This window comes from Trichophyton benhamiae (genome assembly GCF_000151125.1).
Source record: "Trichophyton benhamiae CBS 112371 chromosome Unknown contig01989.5, whole genome shotgun sequence".
Classification (NCBI taxonomy): domain Eukaryota; kingdom Fungi; phylum Ascomycota; class Eurotiomycetes; order Onygenales; family Arthrodermataceae; genus Trichophyton; species Trichophyton benhamiae.
This window is the reverse complement of record NW_003315112.1, coordinates 989599-1011160: the sequence shown is the minus strand read 5'-3', so window position 1 is coordinate 1011160 and position 21562 is coordinate 989599. Positions and strand designations below refer to the sequence as shown.

General features: G+C 52.3%; 7 protein-coding genes across 7 annotated transcripts; 3 read left to right on the top strand and 4 right to left on the bottom strand.

Moving 5' to 3' along the window:
* Positions 1 to 340: 340 nt before the first annotated feature.
* Positions 341 to 1947, top strand: ARB_05069 (uncharacterized protein; the record flags this gene model as incomplete). Its single annotated transcript, XM_003016730.1, has 3 exons — positions 341 to 377; positions 448 to 611; positions 679 to 1947. 3 exons carry the CDS (start codon positions 341 to 343, stop codon positions 1945 to 1947), a joined length of 1470 nt encoding a protein of 489 aa, XP_003016776.1.
* Positions 1948 to 3092: 1145 nt separating this feature from the next.
* On the bottom strand, positions 3093 to 7455 carry ARB_05068 (PHD finger and JmjC domain protein, putative; the record flags this gene model as incomplete). The annotated part of the gene is made up of 2 exons (XM_003016729.1): positions 3093 to 3884; positions 3940 to 7455. 2 exons carry the CDS (start codon positions 7453 to 7455, stop codon positions 3093 to 3095), a joined length of 4308 nt encoding a protein of 1435 aa, XP_003016775.1.
* A 757-nt stretch (positions 7456 to 8212) lies between these two features.
* On the bottom strand, positions 8213 to 10852 carry ARB_05067 (uncharacterized protein; the record flags this gene model as incomplete). Its single annotated transcript, XM_003016728.1, has 1 exon — positions 8213 to 10852. The coding sequence occupies one exon, from the start codon at positions 10850 to 10852 to the stop codon at positions 8213 to 8215; it is 2640 nt and encodes an 879-aa protein (XP_003016774.1).
* Positions 10853 to 11260: 408 nt separating this feature from the next.
* Positions 11261 to 12487, top strand: ARB_05066 (SIR2 family histone deacetylase, putative; the record flags this gene model as incomplete). Its single annotated transcript, XM_003016727.1, has 2 exons — positions 11261 to 11383; positions 11426 to 12487. The coding sequence occupies 2 exons, from the start codon at positions 11261 to 11263 to the stop codon at positions 12485 to 12487; spliced, it is 1185 nt and encodes a 394-aa protein (XP_003016773.1).
* A 445-nt stretch (positions 12488 to 12932) lies between these two features.
* ARB_05065 (hexokinase, putative) lies at positions 12933 to 14533 on the top strand (the record flags this gene model as incomplete). Its single annotated transcript, XM_003016726.1, has 4 exons — positions 12933 to 13050; positions 13107 to 13132; positions 13187 to 13594; positions 13652 to 14533. The coding sequence occupies 4 exons, from the start codon at positions 12933 to 12935 to the stop codon at positions 14531 to 14533; spliced, it is 1434 nt and encodes a 477-aa protein (XP_003016772.1).
* Positions 14534 to 14777: 244 nt separating this feature from the next.
* Positions 14778 to 16722, bottom strand: ARB_05064 (uncharacterized protein; the record flags this gene model as incomplete). The annotated part of the gene is made up of 3 exons (XM_003016725.1): positions 14778 to 15806; positions 15864 to 16361; positions 16426 to 16722. The coding sequence occupies 3 exons, from the start codon at positions 16720 to 16722 to the stop codon at positions 14778 to 14780; spliced, it is 1824 nt and encodes a 607-aa protein (XP_003016771.1).
* A 527-nt stretch (positions 16723 to 17249) lies between these two features.
* Positions 17250 to 18339, bottom strand: ARB_05063 (uncharacterized protein; the record flags this gene model as incomplete). Its single annotated transcript, XM_003016724.1, has 2 exons — positions 17250 to 17876; positions 17908 to 18339. 2 exons carry the CDS (start codon positions 18337 to 18339, stop codon positions 17250 to 17252), a joined length of 1059 nt encoding a protein of 352 aa, XP_003016770.1.
* Between the last annotated feature and the right edge of the window lie 3223 nt (positions 18340 to 21562).

Genomic DNA, 21562 nt, shown 5'->3' with positions numbered 1-21562 from the left:
TACGAGATTGTCTACGGGAATGAAGTCCGGCTAGCATACGTCGCCAGCAACCCCCTGGCATTCACCAACCACGACATGTCCATCGGCGCAACATAGAATCTCGACTAATCAGCGCCAAAAAGTCATCAGGGCCAAAAAGTCATCAGGCGCAGAAGCTCTCTTGTCCTTTCGATGGAATTTTCATTTTCTTGAGGGTGCAGCCACGATGTCTCGACTCTTATTTCTTTTTTTTACTCCTTTGTCCATTTTGCTTGATACACCTGCATCGGACACATGCTACACTCTCCATGCATAATACACATAGTGAATATGGGCTAATACTATATACTAAAATAGTAAAATGTTTATTGGTGGATTGAACTGGGAGACTACAGACCGTATGTGCAAGCCTCTTCTCAATGAGCTACACATGCCATGATGTGCGTATCTGACGATATATGCTTTTAGAATCACTCAAGGAATACTTTTCCCAGTTTGGAGAAGTCCACGAATGTACTGTTATGCGAGATGGAGCGTCTGGTCGATCGAGAGGGTTTGGTTTCCTTACATTCACTGACCCAAAGACTGTAAATACGGTCATGGTCAAGGAGCATTACTTGGATGGTAAAATTGTATGACTTTCTCCCACAACATCTACTATCTTACTTAACCAGATCTTTTGCTGACCAACTTTACAAGATCGACCCTAAACGAGCAATACCTCGAGACGAACAGGAACGGACCAGTAAGATTTTTGTTGGTGGAGTGAGCCAGGAAGCCACCGAACAAGAGTTCAAGCAATTTTTTATGCAGTTTGGCCGCGTTGTCGATGCAACCCTCATGATTGACAAAGATACTGGGCGGCCTCGAGGATTTGGTTTTGTTACCTTTGATAGTGAAGCTGCTGTCGAGGCAACCCTCTCAGTCCCTCTGGAGATCCACGGGAAAGCAATTGAGGTAAAAAAGGCGCAACCTCGCGGCAACCTCAGAGATGATGAGGAGAGCCGGCGGTTAGGCAAACGTGGGTTCCGCGATGATCGATTCAAAGATGACCGTGGCAGTGGATCCGATTCAGGCCAGCAAAGCAATACCCAGAACCAAACAAACATGGCGGGTGGCATGACACCACAAATGATGGCCCAATATTGGCAACGGATGCAACAATACTTTGCTCTAATGCAGCAGCAAATGGCTTCTGCTCAGGCCCAAGGCATGAACCCGGCCATGGGAGGCATGAACCCGGCTGTCCTCCAACAAATGCAGCAGATGCAGCAGATGCAACAAATGAATCAAATGAAACAACAGCCAGGTGCTCAGCAAGGAGGAATGCCTCCAGCCTCCCCGACACCCCCCAACGCACAAGGCATGCAAGGAATGATGAACCCCATGCAACAACAGATGCAAATGCAACAGATGCAACAAATGAACCAAATGCCAAATCAAGGCCAAACAGGACCTGGATTCACAGGTGGTGGTATGGGTGGCCAGATGGGAGGAAACGTTGCTGCTGGCCCCGGCCCAACTGGTTCAGCTGGCACCCCTCCAATGCCTGGAAACTTTGCAAACAACAGGGGAGGTCCAGGGTACAATGCCCAGGAACAAATTGCATTCGAACAACAGAAGTATGAACAGCAGCAAGCTCGACGGGCGGCCGATCCGCGGACATTCCCAGGATATCAGCAAGGCAACCAATCTTGGGAGGGGATGTATGATGATACCCCCCAACCTAACCTCCCGACTGGTCCTCAAGGTATGGGCCGTGCTGGAAGCGCTGGAGGGCCTATGGGACGGGGTATGTCTCCCAATGTTGGGAATAAGCCTCCGCAACCAGTTGCATCGCCTCAGCCACAGAGTGCTCCTCCCGCAAATGCTCCTACCGGCCCCCGAAATGCTGGAAGGCCGGGTGCTAACTATCGTGGAGGAGGACGTGGAGCCCACCGAGGCTTCCATCCCTATTCCCGCGGTTGAATTTGATACCATGCTTCTTTCTATGCCATACCTTCACCTTAGCCTGGGTGTTGGAAAGAGGTTCTCGGTGGGGGGACAGATATCCAGCTTCTGCTTTTGCAGGCTGGCGCACCCTATCCGTCTAACTACCTAGGCTCAAATGCTCTTCACAGTATTCCTGATGATCAGGGTTTGATCTGCTTTTAATGCTGTTTATGCTTGTCTCTTCTCCCTTTTCACTGTTAAATCGGGGTCGTGAAACTTTCCTTGGGGAGCGGTTACTTACTCGCCTTTTCATAGCTAGTTACTGTTCTCTTTTTCTTCTACCAATCCCCGCTCTAATGGCTTAAATGGTGGCCCATATCCAGTTTTCAGCTTTGTCTTCGCTTTGTGTTATTCTCAGCAACAATTTTAATCTCATTGTTAAATAAACAAGAAAATGGAAGCGATTGCCTAGTTAGCTTTTTCTCCTTGGGTATGCAAGTACTTTACTACGAGTAGCCGATATTATACCAACTACCTAGTGGACAGCGTTGGCTTCAAATTTCTAATATTTTTGAACGCGCAGTGTCTGGCTCCAATGTGACTAGCAGAATGAATTGAAGTTCAATTATTACATCCACTCTCCCGCACCCCTATCTAAACATATTCAACTCTGCTAGAAATGATAATATATAATAAGGCAAGCAGTTATGAACGAAACACAAGATCAAATGGAACGAGGGGTTTTACTTTGTCCATTAGAAACCAGACTTCCATCCCCAGCCTAGAATTCAACTCCAATACGCCAGAAAACAAGGGAAAAGGCGCCTCAGATATTTGGTATGTAGGCCTGTTTCGCCAAATAACTCGCAAGGTACCTAAAAAAAAAGTAAAGACGCGCATATTCCTAGCTCCTAGCTTGCATGAAGCAGGACTGTCGGTTCAAACGTTGTGTGGTGAACATACCTATGTACAAAGTAAGGCGGTACCAAAAGTATGAGTGAAAGGTAGAGAAGTGAAGAGAGTAAATGAAGAAGAAGCAAGGAAAGGGTAAGAAATAAATAGTAAAAGAACATAAAAGATGGGGCCTCGAGTCCAACACAATAAATGTGTAGAAAACTTGTCAGAATAAAACGGTTAGAAGCAAAGGATAGCAAAAGGAAACAGAGTGAGGAAATGAATGTTTAGTGCTTTGGCTTTGCAGTCCTGCGTCGGAGTCCAAAGTCTTCTTCTTGAAGTTGTCGAATGAGCTTTATGCTATCGGGGTCAACATCGGCTTCTGCGAAGCTAGCTCGGTCGTGTGCCCTCCTTGAGGATGGACCGTGGCCATCGTTTGCACGGTGAGAGGACCCGGGTCTTGAGGAAGTCTTTGACCTGACTGGAGAAGACGGGGATAAACCTGATGCAGAAGAACAGTCCTTGGATGAGCGCTGCTTTTGTCCATCGGAAGCTTTCGTGTTGAGAGAAGGGTAGCGGGATTGGTGGTAGGATATGGAGGTTGGGGTATGAATTGATAAAGGCTTGTCCGTATTTCGATCTCCCTCTGCAGCTTTGCCCTTTTCACCATCCAACGTGCCAGGAACTCCATCAATATCGTCGACTAGGGACGTTGGAGGGGACACAAGGCTGCCAATTGGGAGCATGGACTCTGGGGCAATTGGATGTTCAGAAGGAGCGTCTGCCTCTGAGTTTCCAGCTGGAGGAGACGAATAAAGAGGGCTATCTCGAGGGAAGTTGGACTTGAGAACATGCGCCTTGTCTTTTGAACTGTCGATCTTAGAATCTTGAGCAGAATCTGTATCATTCTTCGTGCCGGAAGATGTGTCTTCTGTGCTGCGTGGTGATTTATTCCCACCACGCTTCTGCTTTTTCGGCGGGCTTGATTTCTCATCTTCAGGACGTGAACGTTTTGTCTTGGGTTGCTCTTGGATCTTGACCGGGTCAACTCGACCGGCTTCATCATGGATGCATCGGCGCTAGTATGTATTAATACATGTGTTTATGAGGTAATAAGAGGGGGGATATACTGACCTTACTCTTCCGACATTCCTCGCAGGCCTTTATTCTGCCCTTCTTACTAGAATTTGATGATCCAGGACTTGTTTCTTGAGGTCTCCTCAACCCGTTTCCGCTCGCGTCCGGAGGATTGGAGCCAGAAATGCTTTCCTGGTGTGGTATGCCATTGCGATAAGGTAGAGCATCTGCATTTTCCCTATCCGTGGAAACATCAGGCCGTGATGTAGTGAGGGTCGTGTCTCCCCCATTTGCACCGAGGGAAGGATCTTTAACAGTTTCTTGATCGGAGCTAATATCGAGACCACCACCCTCCTTGTGACGACATTTGATACGGCGTTTTCGACAAGGGTCACAAGCGATTCTTTTAGGACCGAGGCTTGCAGCTTTAGGAGTCTGCCGTGAGTTGGCCTCCAAGCCTTTGTTCTCAACAACAGAAGGCCTGCGTGTTTCTCCAGCAGGTGTTCCACTACTAGAAGAAGCGGAAGCGTCTCGCAGAGGCGTACTAACTGCAGGTTGGGATCCTTGATCAGACGGCTTCTGGGTACTGTTTAGTGCTGGTTTCGACTTTTGAGAGCCAGTCATAGCACGCTCAGACTGTTTGCGTGGTCGAGTGCTTCGACGTTTATCAGACATGTCGACTTTTACATCCATGACGATTGCTCCAGGACGAGTCCACTGAGGTGCAAGTTCATTGCCCCGTTTCCAAGCTACCCAAACTCCGAATTTCTGAGCAATATCAACGGGATCACCTTGGCCTTTGGGAATAGACCTGCTGATGGCGTTTCTCGTTTCCTTCGTGACGCCATCGACCTTGTAGCCGCCTGCAATCAATGCAGTTCTCAGAATGTACTTGGCCAATTCGGGAAGCCCGTCAATTTCGCTTTGAGAGTAGAATTTGGCGTTATAATAATCCGACCCTGGCTCCTGACTAGCAGCAAATTCCTCCGCTTCTGGGTGATAAACGGGGTTTTCACGATGAAATTGGTAGTTCTCGTCTTGAGCAAAAGAATCCTGAAGCCGCGGCGGTATCGGGTCATCAGCCAGATATTTCAGGACGGTTAGCCACATAATCTTCTGGAAAAATGGATATCGGAATTTCCGCGGGACTTTGGCGTCCTTTTCCATCTTCGTGATCTTGAGCTGCATCGCGTAGTTCATTCTGGTCAAAAAGTTGCCGCCTATAACCAGGCTGTCTTCCGGTGTCCAAACAGCATGGATCCAGCCAGACGGAATCAGCATCGTGTCACCCTCGGACAGGTCTACTCGATAACACTCTTTGGATTCCGTTCCGAGAAAGGTGGTGTCTTGAGCAGGGGAATTACACCATTCGTCGTACTTTTTCAAATGCTTCTCCTTGGGCGGGATAAAGAAGAAGGTTTTCTTCCCCTTGAGTATGTGGTAATATACCGATGAGCCGCCGAAGTCGATATGGAAATCAGTGTAGCAGTCAGCAACGGACATCAGGCAATAAAACTGGACCTTTGGATAGTCTCCAAGAGCCTGCTGTTCAGGTGGCCACACTGAGTCCTGGAGGTCAAGTTCGCGAACCACTCGCGGACGCCGCAGGAGCCGTCCTACCGGAGACTGTGAGACTTCAAGACTTATAACATTCTTGACCATCTTGGTGGAACTAGTATCGTAATAATAATCCATCCATCTTTGCATAGTCCATTTCTTCTCTTCGCCTTGCTGAGATTTAACGTCGATGACTTCGATCTTTTCCTCTGGCCCGTAGATCTCACCTACGGCCTTTACTGTGAGGCCCTTGGGAATGACCATGTCCAGGAGATCCTGGCCGCAGTCAATGGCCTCCTCATAACCGTTATCTTCGGGTATGGTTGCGTCGAATTCTTCTTCGGTAGTAGCTTCGTGGAAATCGAAACCTGCGCGCGAGTTCATATGAGCGGGAATAACAATCGGCTCGATCATGCCAGCTCCGCGTTCAAAGTATGAAGCGGTAACCAAATCAGGCGGCATCCTGGCGAAGTGATCCGGCAGGAATGTTATGGTACCTTGCTTTATGGCAGCAAGATGGATGTTCTCGTTCTCTTCGGATGGCGGTTTCACAAATCCTTGGTTCAGACCTGCGTAATCGATAGCCGTTCGAGGACGAGTGGACTTGCGAACGAAGGTGGTCGGGCCGTGTACTGGGCGACATTTGGTGCAGATGAACTTGTCCACGGTTCGTATCTCATGGTCGCTCTTGAAGCCGCAGCAGACGATATGGAACCACTGGTCACATCCGTCGCAATTGACCCAGGTAACCTCTGCATCGTCTCCTCCGACTCCAGCTGGGGCACGATCCCGGTTACATGCCGCACAGTTCGTCTGGCCAGCAGAGCTGCCATCTTCGGCTGCCTTTTGTTTCGTTCGTGGTTTGGATTTGGTTGGTTCCTTGTCTTGAGACGGTTTAGAAAACGGTACAACGGGCGTCTCTTGGCCCCATGAAGGAGTTGGAGGAGCAGAAGGAGTAGGAATATTCTTATACTTCTTCTTCTTCCTTGCAGGCTTCTCTTCCTCTTCCGGGTCGTCTTCAAGCGCAACCCCCATTGCAGAGGGATAAAGAGGCGAGTCAGGCAAAAGGCCGTTCATGGCCGGTCGGGAGAGTGCGGCAGCGCCATCTGACTGGGATCGTAGCCTGACAGGCGGGACACCGTTTGCACTTCCTGCCATTCCAGGCCAGGCGGGAACGCCTCTGTCGCGCGTGACGTCGCCATGGTCATAGGCAGCAACTGCAGAGGCAGGGCCGCGCCACAGATCGGTGTTCCAGGAGTGAGTAGAGTTCTCTGTAGTGACTCGAGACAGAGGAGTGATGTGAGGGGAGTAGTGGGGAGAGTTGGTCGGTCTGGCGAAGTTGAGCAGCAGCTCGGCGTCTGTTTTCATGCTGTCGAGGGTGGAGACATGGCTCGTTGCTGGCCTGTCTCCGAGTCTCTGCCAGCCGGGTGAGTGCGCCTTTTCAGACTTTGCTCGCTTCGACGGTCTCTCGTCGATGTCCGGAGCAGCTGCCTGGTGCCCGAGAGGCGAGATGATGGGCTCGTCCGGTCCATCGTAGGTGAGAGGAGAGAAGGTCGGGCTGGTGGCTAGCGCTATTGTAGCAAGAGTGTCGATGGTAGACCTGGACCTGGCGTGTCCGCCGGGCCTGCCGGGGGACTGCTGCTGGTTCTGCTGGTGATTATGATGCTGGTATTCTGGGTGTGGTTGCTGCTGCTGCTGCTGTGGTGGTGCTGGTTGTTGTTGTTGTTGTTGTTGTTGTTGATGGTGGTGCTGGAGTGGCTCGACGCCCCGATGACTGTTGCTGCTGCGTCTGCGTGCCTCGTCCACCGACGGAGCAGACCCATCGCCGCCTCGGCCGGAGCCGCTGGCGCCTGGCTTCCCTAGACGGTCACGACGCGGAAGCGCAGCAGGACTGGCCGCAGCGGCAAAGGAGAGACGGGGGGAGAGCGGCTCGATCGCATGGCGAGGAGGGGAGGGAGTGCGGTAGTGCGACGGGCGGTTGGTAGGATGGGCGCCGAACGAGGTCGAGGGCGCCATGGCCGGGCTGGCAGGGCGTCTGGCGGTGCACACAGGGACAGGCCGGGCTGGAGAGCGAGATCAGGCCAGGCCGGGTTGCAGCATCGGCGCGTTGCAGGCTGAGAGGGCTGTTGATGGCGGGGAGTTCTCGAGGGCGGACGGTTTGGCTCGACGGCGGCCGCAAGCATCGACGCAGCGCCGGTGGCCTGGCGGGCGACGTTCTCGGTTCGGTTCTCGTGCTGGCTGCAGGGCGGCCGTCAGCTTCGACGCAGGAAGACGCCCATCAGCGGTCGAGAGGCAGCTTGGTCGGTGGTCGGTGGTGCAGCGGCGGCGCGAAAGGTGAATGTTTGGTCGGTCGTCTTTTTGGTTGCTTTGCGAGTTCGAAAGAAGAAAAAAAGACAAGAAAAGACGAAGCTTTTGGACGGTACGGTACTGGGATTACGGTCTTTGTTACGAGGGTGCCGCGGAGAGTGTGCGGGCTATCGTAATTTAGGCGGTAATACAGATACGGGGCCAGCATGCAGGTCAGATATCCCCGTTTTACGCTGCGAGGAAGGCCGGAAGAAAGGAAGAAAAGGGACTAAAAGGGCTGCGAGATGGCTATCAGTGCTGTCTGTAGCCGGGGAGAGTCAGGGGTTGCTGCGTGGTGGGCGAAGGGGGACGGGGGGAGGACGTCGGCCAGGGGCTACCAATTTTTTGTATTTTGATATCTGGATATCTGGGGCTACCAAGAAGATTCTGATATAAATACGCAGTCAGCGTTAGGTGGGAAGACATGCTATACTACCATCGACCTGGCGCGGGCCCGCTCTTCCACCGACAGCTTGTCCACCACGTCGCCGTCCGCCTGCGAGATCTCCTCCCACTCCTCCTCCTCCATGCCCATGACCATCACTATCTGCGTGCACCGGGCAAAGGTCTCGCGGTGACGGTACCGGCCTGCTCTGCCGCCAATGCTGCCTCCTCGCTCCCCAGCAGCAGTGGCAGCAGCATCATGGTGGTGACCCTCAGCCACGTCTACTGCGGCGGCTATTATCCCAGTGACGTCTCGCTCTAGCCTGGTGGTCCCCAGGGCGTTGACACGGCCGTGGTAAGACCAGAGCCGTTTTTCCAGCAGCCTCGACAACGATGTCAGCGTCACCCCGAGCAAGCGGTCAAAGGTGTTGGCGGTCAAAATGCGAGCTATTGGCAGCATGAGGTCCCGCCAGCCAGCTGCAAACCGCTGGCGGACCAGGCCGTGATGATGCCCGGTTTCATGGTGCATCAGGGCGTCGTCCTCAGCGCCTGGGCCTGCTCCGTACGCTCCATCTTCTCCTTCGCCGTCCGGAGGCTGGTACTCGGCGTCCCGGAAGGCGTCTGCAAGGATAGGACGGAGACGGGACTTGAGCACGTTGTTGAATATGACTTGGATGCCATCGCCGATGAGATCCTGTGCTTTGGACGTAAAGGTAGCAGACAAGGACCGTAGCGTACTCAGGACCACCTGGGCATCGTCCGCAAGCGGGAACAGCATCGATATCCGGGGTTGAGCGCTGGCATCATTGGTTACGTCGGCCCCGGTATCTGTAGACTCCATGTGCCGTTTCACAATGCGCTCCAAGTAGTCGACAGCAACGTCTAGGTTGTTGACGAGCACGAGAAAGGACACCACCATAGCAGGGGGAGGCTGGCCGCCTGGCACAACGGGTCTGGGGTGCGTTTCGTCTCGCATCTTTCGGTGTACCATGCCGATGAAATCAGCACCAAGCACTCGGGCTATCGTAGGCACCACGCTGGTGACTGCCGACCGCTGAGCTGTCGCCAGGGTCTGTTGTATGACTTTGTTCACGATGTACATGATATCATCCACGACTGATGTGATATGGGGTGGGTTAGATACCAATGGCTTCCGAAGGTCCAAGGTGAGATCAACGGGCGGCTCATCCAGCTGAAAGGCCTTTTCCACCGAACGACGCAGGAAGAAGGTTGTCATCGCGTTATACGGTGACAACAGCTTGGTATCTACCTTTTGGGCTAGGGGAGAGCCTGTCAAGAAGGACGGTAGCTCTAGCTCGTCATCATCATCACCATCGCCATTTTCCTGCATTCTGATATTAGTATCGTCTAGTATTGAAAAAGAGTAGTAAACATGATCTAAAAGGCTACGTACCTTGCATTTACTAGCTAGAAACCTTCCGTAGAGAGACCACCGGCCAAGCATGATTGATATCTCGTTTAATATGGAATCAATCTCCTTCATATCGACCCCTTCGTCTTCACTGTTCCGCTGCGGCGTATCCCAGCTCGCCGGAGAATTCGACCGCGGAGTACCAGCACCCCTGGCGGCCGGCAGGAAACTCTGGACCAAGAATGTAAATGCATACGACTTGATATCGGTCAGTTTGCGGTCGACATGACGCTCCTCTGCCCATGACTCCAGGATGATGCCCCCCTGAACATCCGCCTCGACCTGTAGCCGCTCCACCACTCGACCCATCTTCCCCGGGCCGTAGTGTCTTTCAACCAAGGCTCCATGGGCATCCACGATCTGAGCAATGTGTTCGAACAGCCTGGTCAAGGCATTGGCGTAGAAGAAGTCGTCCTTTGCCTGTGCTCCCCCCGTCCCGGCATTGAGGTTCGAGCGAGCTCTTGCAGCTACTCCCTGGCACACATACCGGCCATACACGTCAAGGCCAACATCTGACTTGCCGATTAATGGGAACAGCTTGAAGAACCGAGTGATCTTGGCCCCGTCGTTCTCCTTCACGGCCTGCTCAAACTCCCGTAGAAACAGGGCACAGAGGGACTCGGCTGCGTTCGACAGCGTCACATTGGGGGTATCTGGCACCTCCGTCGTAGGCACAATCTCCGCAGCAAAGGGACTATTCACCACTTCCTCCGGTATCTTGGATGCGCGGTGCATGTAGGAGGCCGCCATCTCCCAGTTCTGCGAGGCCCCCATCGAGCCCGCAACCCCCAGCACGCAGGCCTTGAGCTCTGCAACCTGCCCGACCATGTCTAGTATCGATCTGACGCGGGACTGCTCGAGATCCAGCTTGCGGACGGCGCTCGACAGCGAATGTGCAGACGAGGCCGCCCCGGACAGCATCTCATGGCTGATGGAGCGGGTGGTGCTGGCCTGCGTCCCCAGATGGGCACGCAGCAGATCGAGACGGCCGAGTTCACGCGAGAGATCCTTTTGCGAGGCCACCAGGGCATCGAGACGGGCCGTCACCAGGGCTTCTCGGTCCTGCAGCTGCGAGAGCGTCGCCTTGATGGCCGCCACGGAGCTGGCGTTGTAGATGTCGCCGTCGCCGTCGCCGTTGCTGTGGTCGAGGGTGCCGCCGGGCGTGCTCGTGCTGTGGCCGTTGGCAAGCTCTGGAGACGATAGAGGGCCGCTGCCATGGCCATTGACCTGGCTCGCCGTCGAGCTGGCCATTCTCTGCCTGGTTCTGCTGTAGTCGGGCGGTTGGTGGTTGTTCGCATGGTACGTTGGGCCTGCAGAGCGTTGGATATTCGGAGGTTTCGAAGTCCACAAACACGAATGAGGAACAACTTGGTGGCCGAAGACGCAGACACCACCGGCTGCACCTGATGCGGGCGAGATATTGGGATGAGATATACCGGTGAGTGTTTGCTACTACTTCTACCTGCTGTCTACGGCGGTTATTATCCCTGGCTAACGTCTGTTGTAGGGAGATATTGGTGATTTAAGAGGCCTTCCAAACACGCCCACCTCCCCCGCGCCTCAGCCGCCTGATATATCTACCGGTATCATCGAGTAAATCGAAATAGATACATACAGCCAGACCAAAGGGAAGACGAAGAAGGATAAGAGGCCCGTGAAATGGGGGCAGAAGCCTCCAAGATGGTAGACGATAGTGTCCCGCCGACGACGCTGGAGAAACGCAGCATCGATGGCATCGTGAAGTACATCAGAGAGAAGAAGAACTGCAAGATAGTCGTGATGGTAGGTCTGCAACGTTGCTATAGACGAGACAATAGACACTAGACGCTGACAAGGAAGCAGACTGGTGCTGGCATCAGTACGTCTGCTGGAATCCCCGATTTCCGCTCGCCAGACACCGGCATCTACGCCAACCTTGCGCGCCTCGAGCTGCCCTACCCCGAAGCAGTGTTTGATATCTCGTACTTCCGCCAGAACCCCCAGCCGTTCTACGCGCTGGCCAGGGAGATGTTTCCTGGAAAGTACAGGCCTACGATCACTCACTCGTTTATTCGGCTGCTGCATGATAAAGGGCTGCTTCTCAAGCTATTTACGCAGAATATAGACTGTCTCGAGAGAAGGGCTGGTGTTCCGGGAGATATGATCGTCGAGGCCCACGGCAGCTTTGCAACACACAGCTGTATAGACTGCAAGGCGGCCTACTTGGACGAGCTGATGGCCAAGGCGATTGCAGATAGCGAGATACCGTCATGCAGTGAATGCCAGGGACTGGTCAAGCCAGACATCGTTTTCTTTGGAGAAGCTCTACCAGCTAACTTCTTCGCCTGCCGAGAACTCCCAGCAGAAGCAGACTTGTGTATAGTCATGGGCACCAGCCTGAGTGTGCATCCGTTTGCCAGCCTCCCGGGCTTGTGTCGAGAAGAGATTCCCCGGGTGCTGATAAACCTGGAGCAAGCCGGGTCGCTGGGATCACGGCCTGATGACGTCCTGATCTTAGGAGACTGCGATAGTGGTGTACGCCGTCTGGCTGAGGCTCTCGGCTGGCTGGACGAGTTGGAGAAACTATGGGCAGAGACGTGTCCCGAGCTCGGCAGCGGCAGCAAGCCAGCCTTGGAGCAGCAGGACAAGGAGCCAGCAAGCAAGGACGAGCGCCTCCATGATGAGGTGGACCGTCTCTCGGCAGAGGTAGAGTCGGCCCTGAAGGCGTCTCGCGAGCATGAGACCCGGACAAAGGCCCAGCTAGAGGCTCTCCTGGCCGAGGAGAAGGCGACGAATCCTAAAGCCGAGCAAGAGAAGCCACCTGAAGACCAGTTGGCTGAGTCCATGGCCGCCCTCGATGTCTCGTCCAAGGAGGAAGACAAGATGCGGCCGGTCGATGCAGATTGATATTGATATTGGTAGCTCGCTGTGCGCTCCCGGCTTACGACTTTACGACTGATGGCGGTTCTATATGTATACATCTCTCTCTGTAGTCTATGATCCATTATCTTCTGCGCCTTTTTAACGTCTGCTGTCCGTCTCCCCGTCGTCTTCTTTGCTTCTTCTTCCTCCAGCTTCGCTCCCCCTTTGTCTCTGCTGAGTAACAAAAGCCCAACCAAGACCAAAACCTCCCCACCACTTCCGCTGCCAACTACAACTACTACAACTGCAGCTACAACTACCAACGTCATCCCCATCTCCAGCTACAACATTCGACCCAGAGACAGTAGAGGCAGCAGACAGACAGACTCGCAGACAAGATGGTTCCCGTTCCTCGCAAGCGGCCGTCCCGCAAGGGTGAGCTTCCCCTGCTGGTCCACGCCCAGAGCCTCGCTGACACCGCATAGGATCCATGGTCGACATGCCCAAGGCGCTGCTGGACGAGATCAAGGAGCTCGAGGAGACCTTCACAGTCGACACGGCTAGGCTCAAGAAGATTGTCGCCCACTTCGTCAACGAGCTCACTAAGGGTACGTCCTCACACCCCGGCGGAGAGAGTCGCGGCTGACCGGCGGGTGCACCACAGGCCTCAGCGTTGAGGGCGGCAATATCGTACGTTTCCCACGAGATAAATGATGCAAAGAGGATCAATTCTAACGGTTACAGCCGATGAATGTTACCTGGGTGCTCGGATTTCCTACCGGCAATGAACAGGGTACCTTCCTGGCCCTCGACATGGGCGGCACCAACCTGCGAGTTTGCGAGATTGTCCTCTCGGAGGAGAAGGGAGAGTTCGACATCACCCAGTCCAAGTATCGTATCCCCGAGGAGCTGAAGACTGGAACCTCTGAGGAGCTCTGGGAGTACATTGCCGACTGCGTCCAGCAGTTCATTGAATACCACCACGACGGAGAGGAGCTGCCAGACCTCCCACTGGGCTTCACCTTCTCTTACCCCGCAACACAGGACTACATCGACCACGGAGTCCTGCAGAGATGGACCAAGGGATTCGATATCGATGGTGTTGAAGGAGAGGACGTCGTCCCCATGCTTGAGAGTGCATTGGAGAAGAAGGTTCGCTCACTTGTCTATATACCCAGCTGACACCATATATAACTAACACCTAGACAGGGATTGTCTATCAAAGTTGCAGCTTTGATCAATGACACTACCGGAACGTTGATTGCTTCCTCATACACTGATCCTGAGATGAAGATTGGCTGTATCTTCGGAACTGGTGTCAATGCCGCATACATGGACAACGCGGGCTCGATACCCAAGATTGCCCATTATAACCTGCCCCCAGACATGCCCGTCGCCATTAACTGCGAGTACGGCGCCTTCGACAACGAGCGTGTTGTCCTGCCCCTGACCAAGTTCGACAAGATCATTGACCGTGACTCTCCTCGTCCCGGCCAGCAGGCATTCGAGAAGATGACTGCCGGTCTCTACCTAGGAGAAATTTTCCGTCTCGTCTTGATTGATATCATCGACAACAAGGGCGGCATTATCTTCCAGGGCCAGAAGATCGACAATCTCCGAAAGCCATACTTCCTCGACTCTTCCTTCCTCTCTGCCATTGAGGAGGATCCGTTTGAGAACTTGTCTGAAACCCGCGACCTGTTCGAGCGTGTCCTTGGAATCCAGGCTACCAAGCCAGAGCTCGAACTGTGCAGACGTCTGGCCGAACTTATCGGTACTAGAGCTGCACGTATCTCTGCCTGCGGTGTAGCTGCCATCTGCAAGAAGAAGAACATCCAATCCTGCCATGTTGGTGCTGACGGTTCAGTCTTCAACAAGTACCCCCATTTCAAGCAGCGAGGTGCCAAGGCCCTTCGTGAGATCCTTGACTGGGCCGATAACGAGGACGACAAGGTAGTCATGAGCTCCGCCGAGGACGGTTCTGGTGTTGGAGCTGCTCTCATTGCTGCCCTGACCCTCGAGCGTGTCAAGGCTGGCAACTTGGCTGGTGTCCGGAACAAGGAGAACATAAGCCAGATGCTCAAGGGTTAGATAGAAGCTACAGTTATATGGATGGCGTTGATATTCATATAATCTACTCTGGAGGTGTATTTTGGTTGATAGATTGGTTTAATCCTCTTAATTCCGCTTTGAAAAGTTCTCTCCCTTTTCATTTTTCTTTTAAATTCAACATGCCGTTAAATATATATATAAATAGGCCCTGGAGAATGTCATAGATCTATGATTCTATCTTTTGGATATCTAACACCAACCCAATTCCAATTCCAAATCTACTTCATCCGTGAATCTCCCAGAGACGGATTTTGCCCTGTTCGTTAGCAACGGCAATCGAGTCCGAAGTCGGTGATACCGCAACTGAAGATATACGACCAAACGGCGTATTGGACGTCGGCCAATTCGAATAGACCATACATGAAGGTAGATGGACCAGTCTGAGAGCATCTCTCTTCCACCGACTGGCCATGACCATAAACTGCCCGTCCTGCGCAAACACCAAATGACTAATAGGAGTAGTCAATTGGTCCAACACACGAACTGGTTTCGGCCGCTGCGGTACTCCAGATTGAACATCCGCCGCCTCGTCAAGAGGTTTGTTGGGTTTTCTGCGAGCCGCAGCCGCAGCATCAGCCCAGGGCTTTCTGTCATAGATATTGACAATACCGCTGGAACTGCCAATGGCAACCCATCGATCTCCTCCAAGCTCCTGACGGCCCGTTTGGCCTCCCAGGCTCAGCACCGTGGTACCAACAGCACCTTCATCAATCCATCGAGCAATAATCCGCTTCTCACGAATATTCCATTCGCTGACTTCACCGTTTTTGCCAACCACGCACATTCCCTCGCCATCACTCCACCAGGCAAAGTCAGCTACTCCTCCCTGGCCGTCGATGCGGACCTGCGCCACCCATTGCATGGTATTTGCGTCAAAAACAATAATAACTCCACCGCCCTTTTTGGTCGTTCCTTCGAACCCGATCCAGCGACCGCAGGGGGAGACTTTGAAGTATTCCATGGATTTGAGCTCATGTTTGCGATCCGCGGGGCCAACGACCTTTTCAATCTTGCCTGTATCTAGGTTCCAGACGTGGAAGAACCGTCGACGACCGGAACATAGGATACGGTTGCCAGTTGGGCGGTCGAATGTGCTTGTCCTTATAGGCGTATGGCGGATATGTAGCGAGGTAAGCAGTGGATTGGGCGACGCTGAATCGGGTGATATGTGGTGTAGGAATAGAGTAGAAGCAGGTCCAGAAGAAAGTAGTAAGGGATAGTGAGGGTGGAAAGATAGAGAGTCGATCGAGGACTGCAATGAATATTAGCGCGCAGCCAACATATATATGAAGTTAATATATTTTCTTACCGGCTGGTTCCCGCCAACGTCTTTCAACCGCTGGATATCCAACACACCCTGACGGAGCTTCCTCTTCTTCCCGGCAGAGGTGGCATTGCCTTCAGATTTAGTCAAGTCACCTATGTTCTGCAACAGCTTCGCCAGTGGCTGTGCAGATAGATCTTCCTCTACCTCATCCTCATCCATCGATAGATCAGACGTATCTTCCTCGGTTTTCCGTCTCTTAGCTGCAGGACTGGCCCATTCAGGAGCAGGCTGGAGCCGTTCAAACTGTCTCCTTAGGCGGGCAATGTACTCCCTACCACCAATTACATCCTCGCCCTCATGAAGCCGTAGTTTTCTCAATCGCTCGTTATCAGCCAGGGACACTCGAATTCGGTCATCGTCGCTATCCTCCCAGGCAGCAGGGACGTCTGGCTCCTCCAAAATTTGCAGTTCTTCCGCCGGCTGATCGTCTTTTGATATGGAGACCACCGGAGCCGAGTCTCCAGCGTCAAGGTAGAATAGCTGTAATACCAATGTCAGTGCAGTTCAACTCATTACATATATATCATGAGTAAGACAATCATACATCCTCATCAGGGACATTCGCGAGATCGTCTTCCGATTCACCGCCCTCTCCCAATCCCTCTGCCGAGTCTGATCCGTCTGCCAAAACGAGCTCCTTTGAGCTCGCCTGCTCACGCTCCTTCAGTGCACTATGGAAGCCCTCTGAGTCGCCGAATAGAATCCTTTCAAGCTCGTCTTCAGTCTCGTCTTTCTCCATTATTTCGTCTTGTGCGATGCCATTGGTATTTTCTTCTTCTCCAGCGTCCACGAATGCGACTTTGCTGCGCTTCTTTTGTCGAGATTTTCGTTCCGGCGCCATATTTGCTCAATCCAGGGACAAATCTGGAATTAAACTAAGGAATAAGTACAGCTGTATCCTGCTAGAATATGTATTCTGGCGACAAGCTCGTGTGCACGAAGCTGTTGAGTCTGTTAAAAAGCTTCAACTTTGAATCTCGAAATTTTGAATATTTTTATTTTTTATGCCAAGACTTTTTATCTTTTCTTTTCTCAGCAACAAAACGATTAATGCTTGAAGATGACATCATGTTTGAGCGACAGCGATATCTTATCAAGAGGGGTTGAGTAAAAGAAATTATCCTGGGAGAAGATGGGTGTTTCTAGTAATACATTATCCGGTATATGTAATGATATATATGTAATATTGCTGGCGTGCAAAACAGAAGAAAGGATAACGATGCTAGACCAGGCCGAACTGTACACGGGTATGCAAAGTAGATAACTGAACGTATTGCTAGATGATAGACCAACGCCGATTCACCAGTAGTACATAAGAGAGACAAAACGAAGAAGTAGGAATCCGAGTTCGATGATAGGGGGCATTGATTAGGCGTGTGGTAAGGGAGGCGGCTTGTGGGAGGTGACTTCGCTGTTAGCAGGCTTGGAGCTGCTCTCGTCGTCCGAAAAGATAACAGGTGCAGAATTAAGGACTTCATCATCACTGGCAGGATAGTCGTCCTCATCATCAAGGCCAGCAAGCAGAGCACTGCGGCGATGTCTATCACTATTTATCGAGGCAGTGTCGTCGAAGTCATGGTCTTCCTCGTGTGGGTGTAGCGGGTCATGTTCGGAGGCACGCTTTTTGATAAATATGTCGATGATGTAGTACTGTACTGCATTCATGATGACGGGGAAAAGCAGCATGACGAAGAAGATCTGTACGGCGGTGTTTCCTTCAGTCCAGCGTAGGGCCCAGTCACCGACCAAGACGATGAACGGAAGCCAGTAGATAATGCATAGAACACAGACTTTCATAAGAACGAGACCGAAGAAGTAGATCATCGACTGCTTGAACCACCAGAGCACTTTTGGTGGGCGGCCGTAGTGACCCGACTCAATAGACTCTGGAGGGTTAGCCAGGGGGGTATACAGCGCCGCATGGTTCAGCACTCGCAGTATGAGAATTAAAATGGGGATTCCAAGTGTAGTCTGCTTCATGTTAGTAAAAGTATACTGACGATGGATATTGAGCGAGATAACTTACGTCTATTCCAAGATTGAGAAGATAGTAGCTGCAGGGATTTGTCTGTTTGGCGTCCGGCGATATCTGACCTGCTGAGAGCATGGAAGCAAGCAGGTTGACCAGATGTAACATCGAAGAGCCAAAGACCTGCTTCGATACGTCGAATGCCCATACTTTGACTGGCCGCTGAGGCCTCTCCTTCCACCGCTTATATACCAGCACAAGAAGCGCCAGGGCACCCAGTGACACCTGGATGACCAGCGCAAAGGGGCCGAGCAATTCACATTTACCGTTTCCCGCATCGCCAGGCGCATTAGGCGAGCCTGTGGCCGTAGCCGTAGCTGTTGTCGTGCTTGTTCTTGTTGCGCCGGAAACGGAGGTCATGGTAGCGGCGAGTAACATGGTGGTACTGGTGGTATGGTGGAGGGTCAAGGTGTCGTGGCCTGCCGCCATGGCTGTGGAAGAGAAGGATGGCGTATCTGAATTCCGTCCGTCAAGGGCTCCTCCTGGTCCAAAACGCCTCCTCCTTGGTTGTCCGTGGTGGGATATGGGTGAGAAATTAGCAGTAGTTCACAGGGGCTGTAGGCCGATGAGACTGCAGCCTACATAGGGCGGCTGAAAACCCGGACAAAGGGCAGCACGGGCAGCGTCTGATGGAGACCAACGCAGGAGACTAGCCGTGGCCATCAAAAAAGGGGGAGGATTTTGTATCCTTTTTCCGTCTCGCCCTCTTTCTGCTTCTCTGTGTCCGTTCTGCGTCCTTGTCGTTGCTGTTAAATTTCTTTTGCTCTGGCTGGAGTTGTTTCGAGATGGAACCAGGGCAGGTCGGCTGCGTCACGTGTGGTCTGGGTCTGGGCCGCCTGCAGAGAGTTCAATCGTAGAAAAGCATTGAAAGGCATTTTGAACGAGCTACGAGATACGAGACGGATGATCTGCGAGGTTCGAAGAAGCAAAGTGCAGGCATTCAAGTTGATTATGGCATGAACTAGCCGGTAATAAGTTATATATCGTTGTTTTAACGTCATCTTCCGGCATGAAAGCTGGAACTGCTCCCTCAACTTATCCCCCGGACATGCATGGAGGGATAAGAATGAAAGATCGGGAGCCGTAGTAATAGTAAAAACAGAGGAAGAGTTGCAAAAAAAGAACAAAAGAACACCACCGGCAAAAGTTAAGTAACCCCCAAACGCCTCGACCGAACGAACGGCTTGAACCGCTCTGCCAGGGACCGGGCAGAGATAACGAGGCTCCTAGACCTGGGCTCTTCCGAGGCAGCGGCCGGAGAAGTCGCAGGAGAAGGGCCGTGAAGTGGGATGCACAAGCTGCTGGCCACAAGGGCCGGAGCTGGGCAGGAGGGGGAAGGGGAAGTTCGACATTTCGAGGAAGCGAGCAGCACCTGGTCCTGGGGCGCTTGTAGTCAATCTATGCCGTGTTGCAATTTGAGCCGTTCGAGATTCTCCTGGCGCGCGGCGAGATCTGTTTTTGATCGGATCATCTTCTCTGGCTGGTGGTAGAGGACTGTCTCTCTCCGTTAGTGGGGGGGTTGGTTACACATAGTTACAGACTATGCATTCCTAGGAGCTGACTGACCGACGAGGTAGCGGTTCTGGAAGTTGAAGCCGTTCAGCTTGTCGCAGGCCTGCTTCGCATCCGTCACGTCTTCGTAAACCACGAATGCGGTGCCCTTGGAGTTGGTTGCGATGCCCTGGCGTATTTGGCTGCTTCTCCGTTAGTCCTTAGTCCATTATCGCTCACACAACTCCGTGACTAGTCATCTGCCAGCTGTGTCCTCACCGGATAGGGCCGAATTTGCCAAATAGATCGAAGAGCTCCTCCGCGGTTACGTTGTAGCTGCACGGCACTTGTTAGGACTGGACACCTCAAATAGGAGCGCTTTTTGGTCTCGACAAGGGCGCATCATCTAGAATACCTGAGATTCTTCACAAAGAGGATCCTGTCCACGAGCCAAGTTAGCATCCAAGCCGGCCTAAGGCGTCCATCACTCCCAGGGGTTTGGGGGTTGGGGGGCCACCGTCTTCTCCTCACGCACCTGTTGGCTTCCGGGGCGAGTTTGGCGCTACGGCTCATATCTCTGCAGTTTCTGTGTCGTGCTTCGTCTTCAGCTTGAGTGTTGCTACTATGTGAGCCGTCGTCGTTCGTCGTTCGTTGTTCTTCTTCTCGTCGAGCTTTCGTCTTTTTCTTTTCTTGTTCGGCGTTCGAGATGTTTTTCTTCTTCCTGCCTTTTTCGTTCCTCTTCTTCCTCTTTCGGTCGAACGCACTTGCCAGGTTTACTTTGCCTTTCTGGGAAGGCACGTGAGGCAGTCGCGCCTTCTCACTCGTTGGGTTAAAGTAGAGCCGCTTTAGGCAGCAGGCGATGCTTAGTAAGGCGATCAAAAGCGGCAGAAAGAAACTTTGTTAGTCATCGGTTTTGAAGTGTTAATAATTCATTAGTCAGTCCATTAGTCATTATATATTAGTCATATCCATTAATCATATATTAGTCATATAACTATTAGTCATCGCTACATCAAACTCTCCCTCCTTTCTGGCTCTCGCTTTCTTTCTTTCTTTCTTGCTTCCAATCTTCCTTACGGGGGAATCTTGCTTCTACAGCTTCAACTCCCGGCGTCAGCAGCTTCAGTCTTAAATAATAGTTATCTCGCTAAATGAAATAATAGAAAAAACCAACTCGATCGAGACCGGCGAGCAGATATAGAAGTTCCCTGATAAGCTCCGTGTTCCCGCCACCATCTGTTATCATCCAATCGCTGGCCCCCTGGAGATTTAACAAAGAAGCTTATCAGCCTCTAACGCCGCCGTTCAATGGATACGATGAACGACCAGCCATGATAGACTAATTATATGGCGCGCAGGAACAACAGCCTTATCTCTCCCGAACGGTAGACCCGGGCTGGCGAGTCTGGAGTTCTTATCTGGCTATCTCACTCGCTGTCTAAGCCTATCTCTCGCCTGAGCTGCGCTACTCCTGCGCTACTGTGGCTAATTCTGGGGCTGCCTCAGCCGCTCCGTCGAACCTGTGCGAGCGCCAGGCGATCCTTCGCGGGGGCTGTCGTGTGCCTGGATTCTGATATTCCCAGATGATACCACCTGCGTGCTATACATGTGCAACCCCAAGGATACCTCACCCCTTCAGCTACGATTTTCCATGATCTGCCATGCTCTAAGGGTTTCCCTTCCATTCAATAATAATGGCCGGGGAAGGGCAGACTGTTTCTTCTTTATATCGACGACGCTCAGAAGCCATTCTTTGAGGACCAAGTACAGTCAAAGTACCGATATGACTAAGCTGTCCTCCCTGGATCTTCCGAGGTCGTTAGCAGGTTTCTCCTAAACCTTCCGTGTTATCTATCTGGGCCTCCGAGCGAATCAGGGGCATGTCAATATCAGACAATTTTCAGTCTGATATCGACCTGATGCGAGGCCTAGTCATGGACTACCCTACGTTATCTTACACTTCCCGCTCCTCAGCCTTCGTGGCTGGCCTTCCTGCCTGTCTTCAGATGCGTCTTTTTCACCGACCCGAGACCGAATGAAGGACATCCTCTCCTTTTTATTTTGCATCTCATCCCCCTGGCTGAGATGTCTTTTTTACATTCCTTCCATATTCACTTACTTCTTCTTTGCCGTTAAGGGTTGATGACCTACGGCATTCACA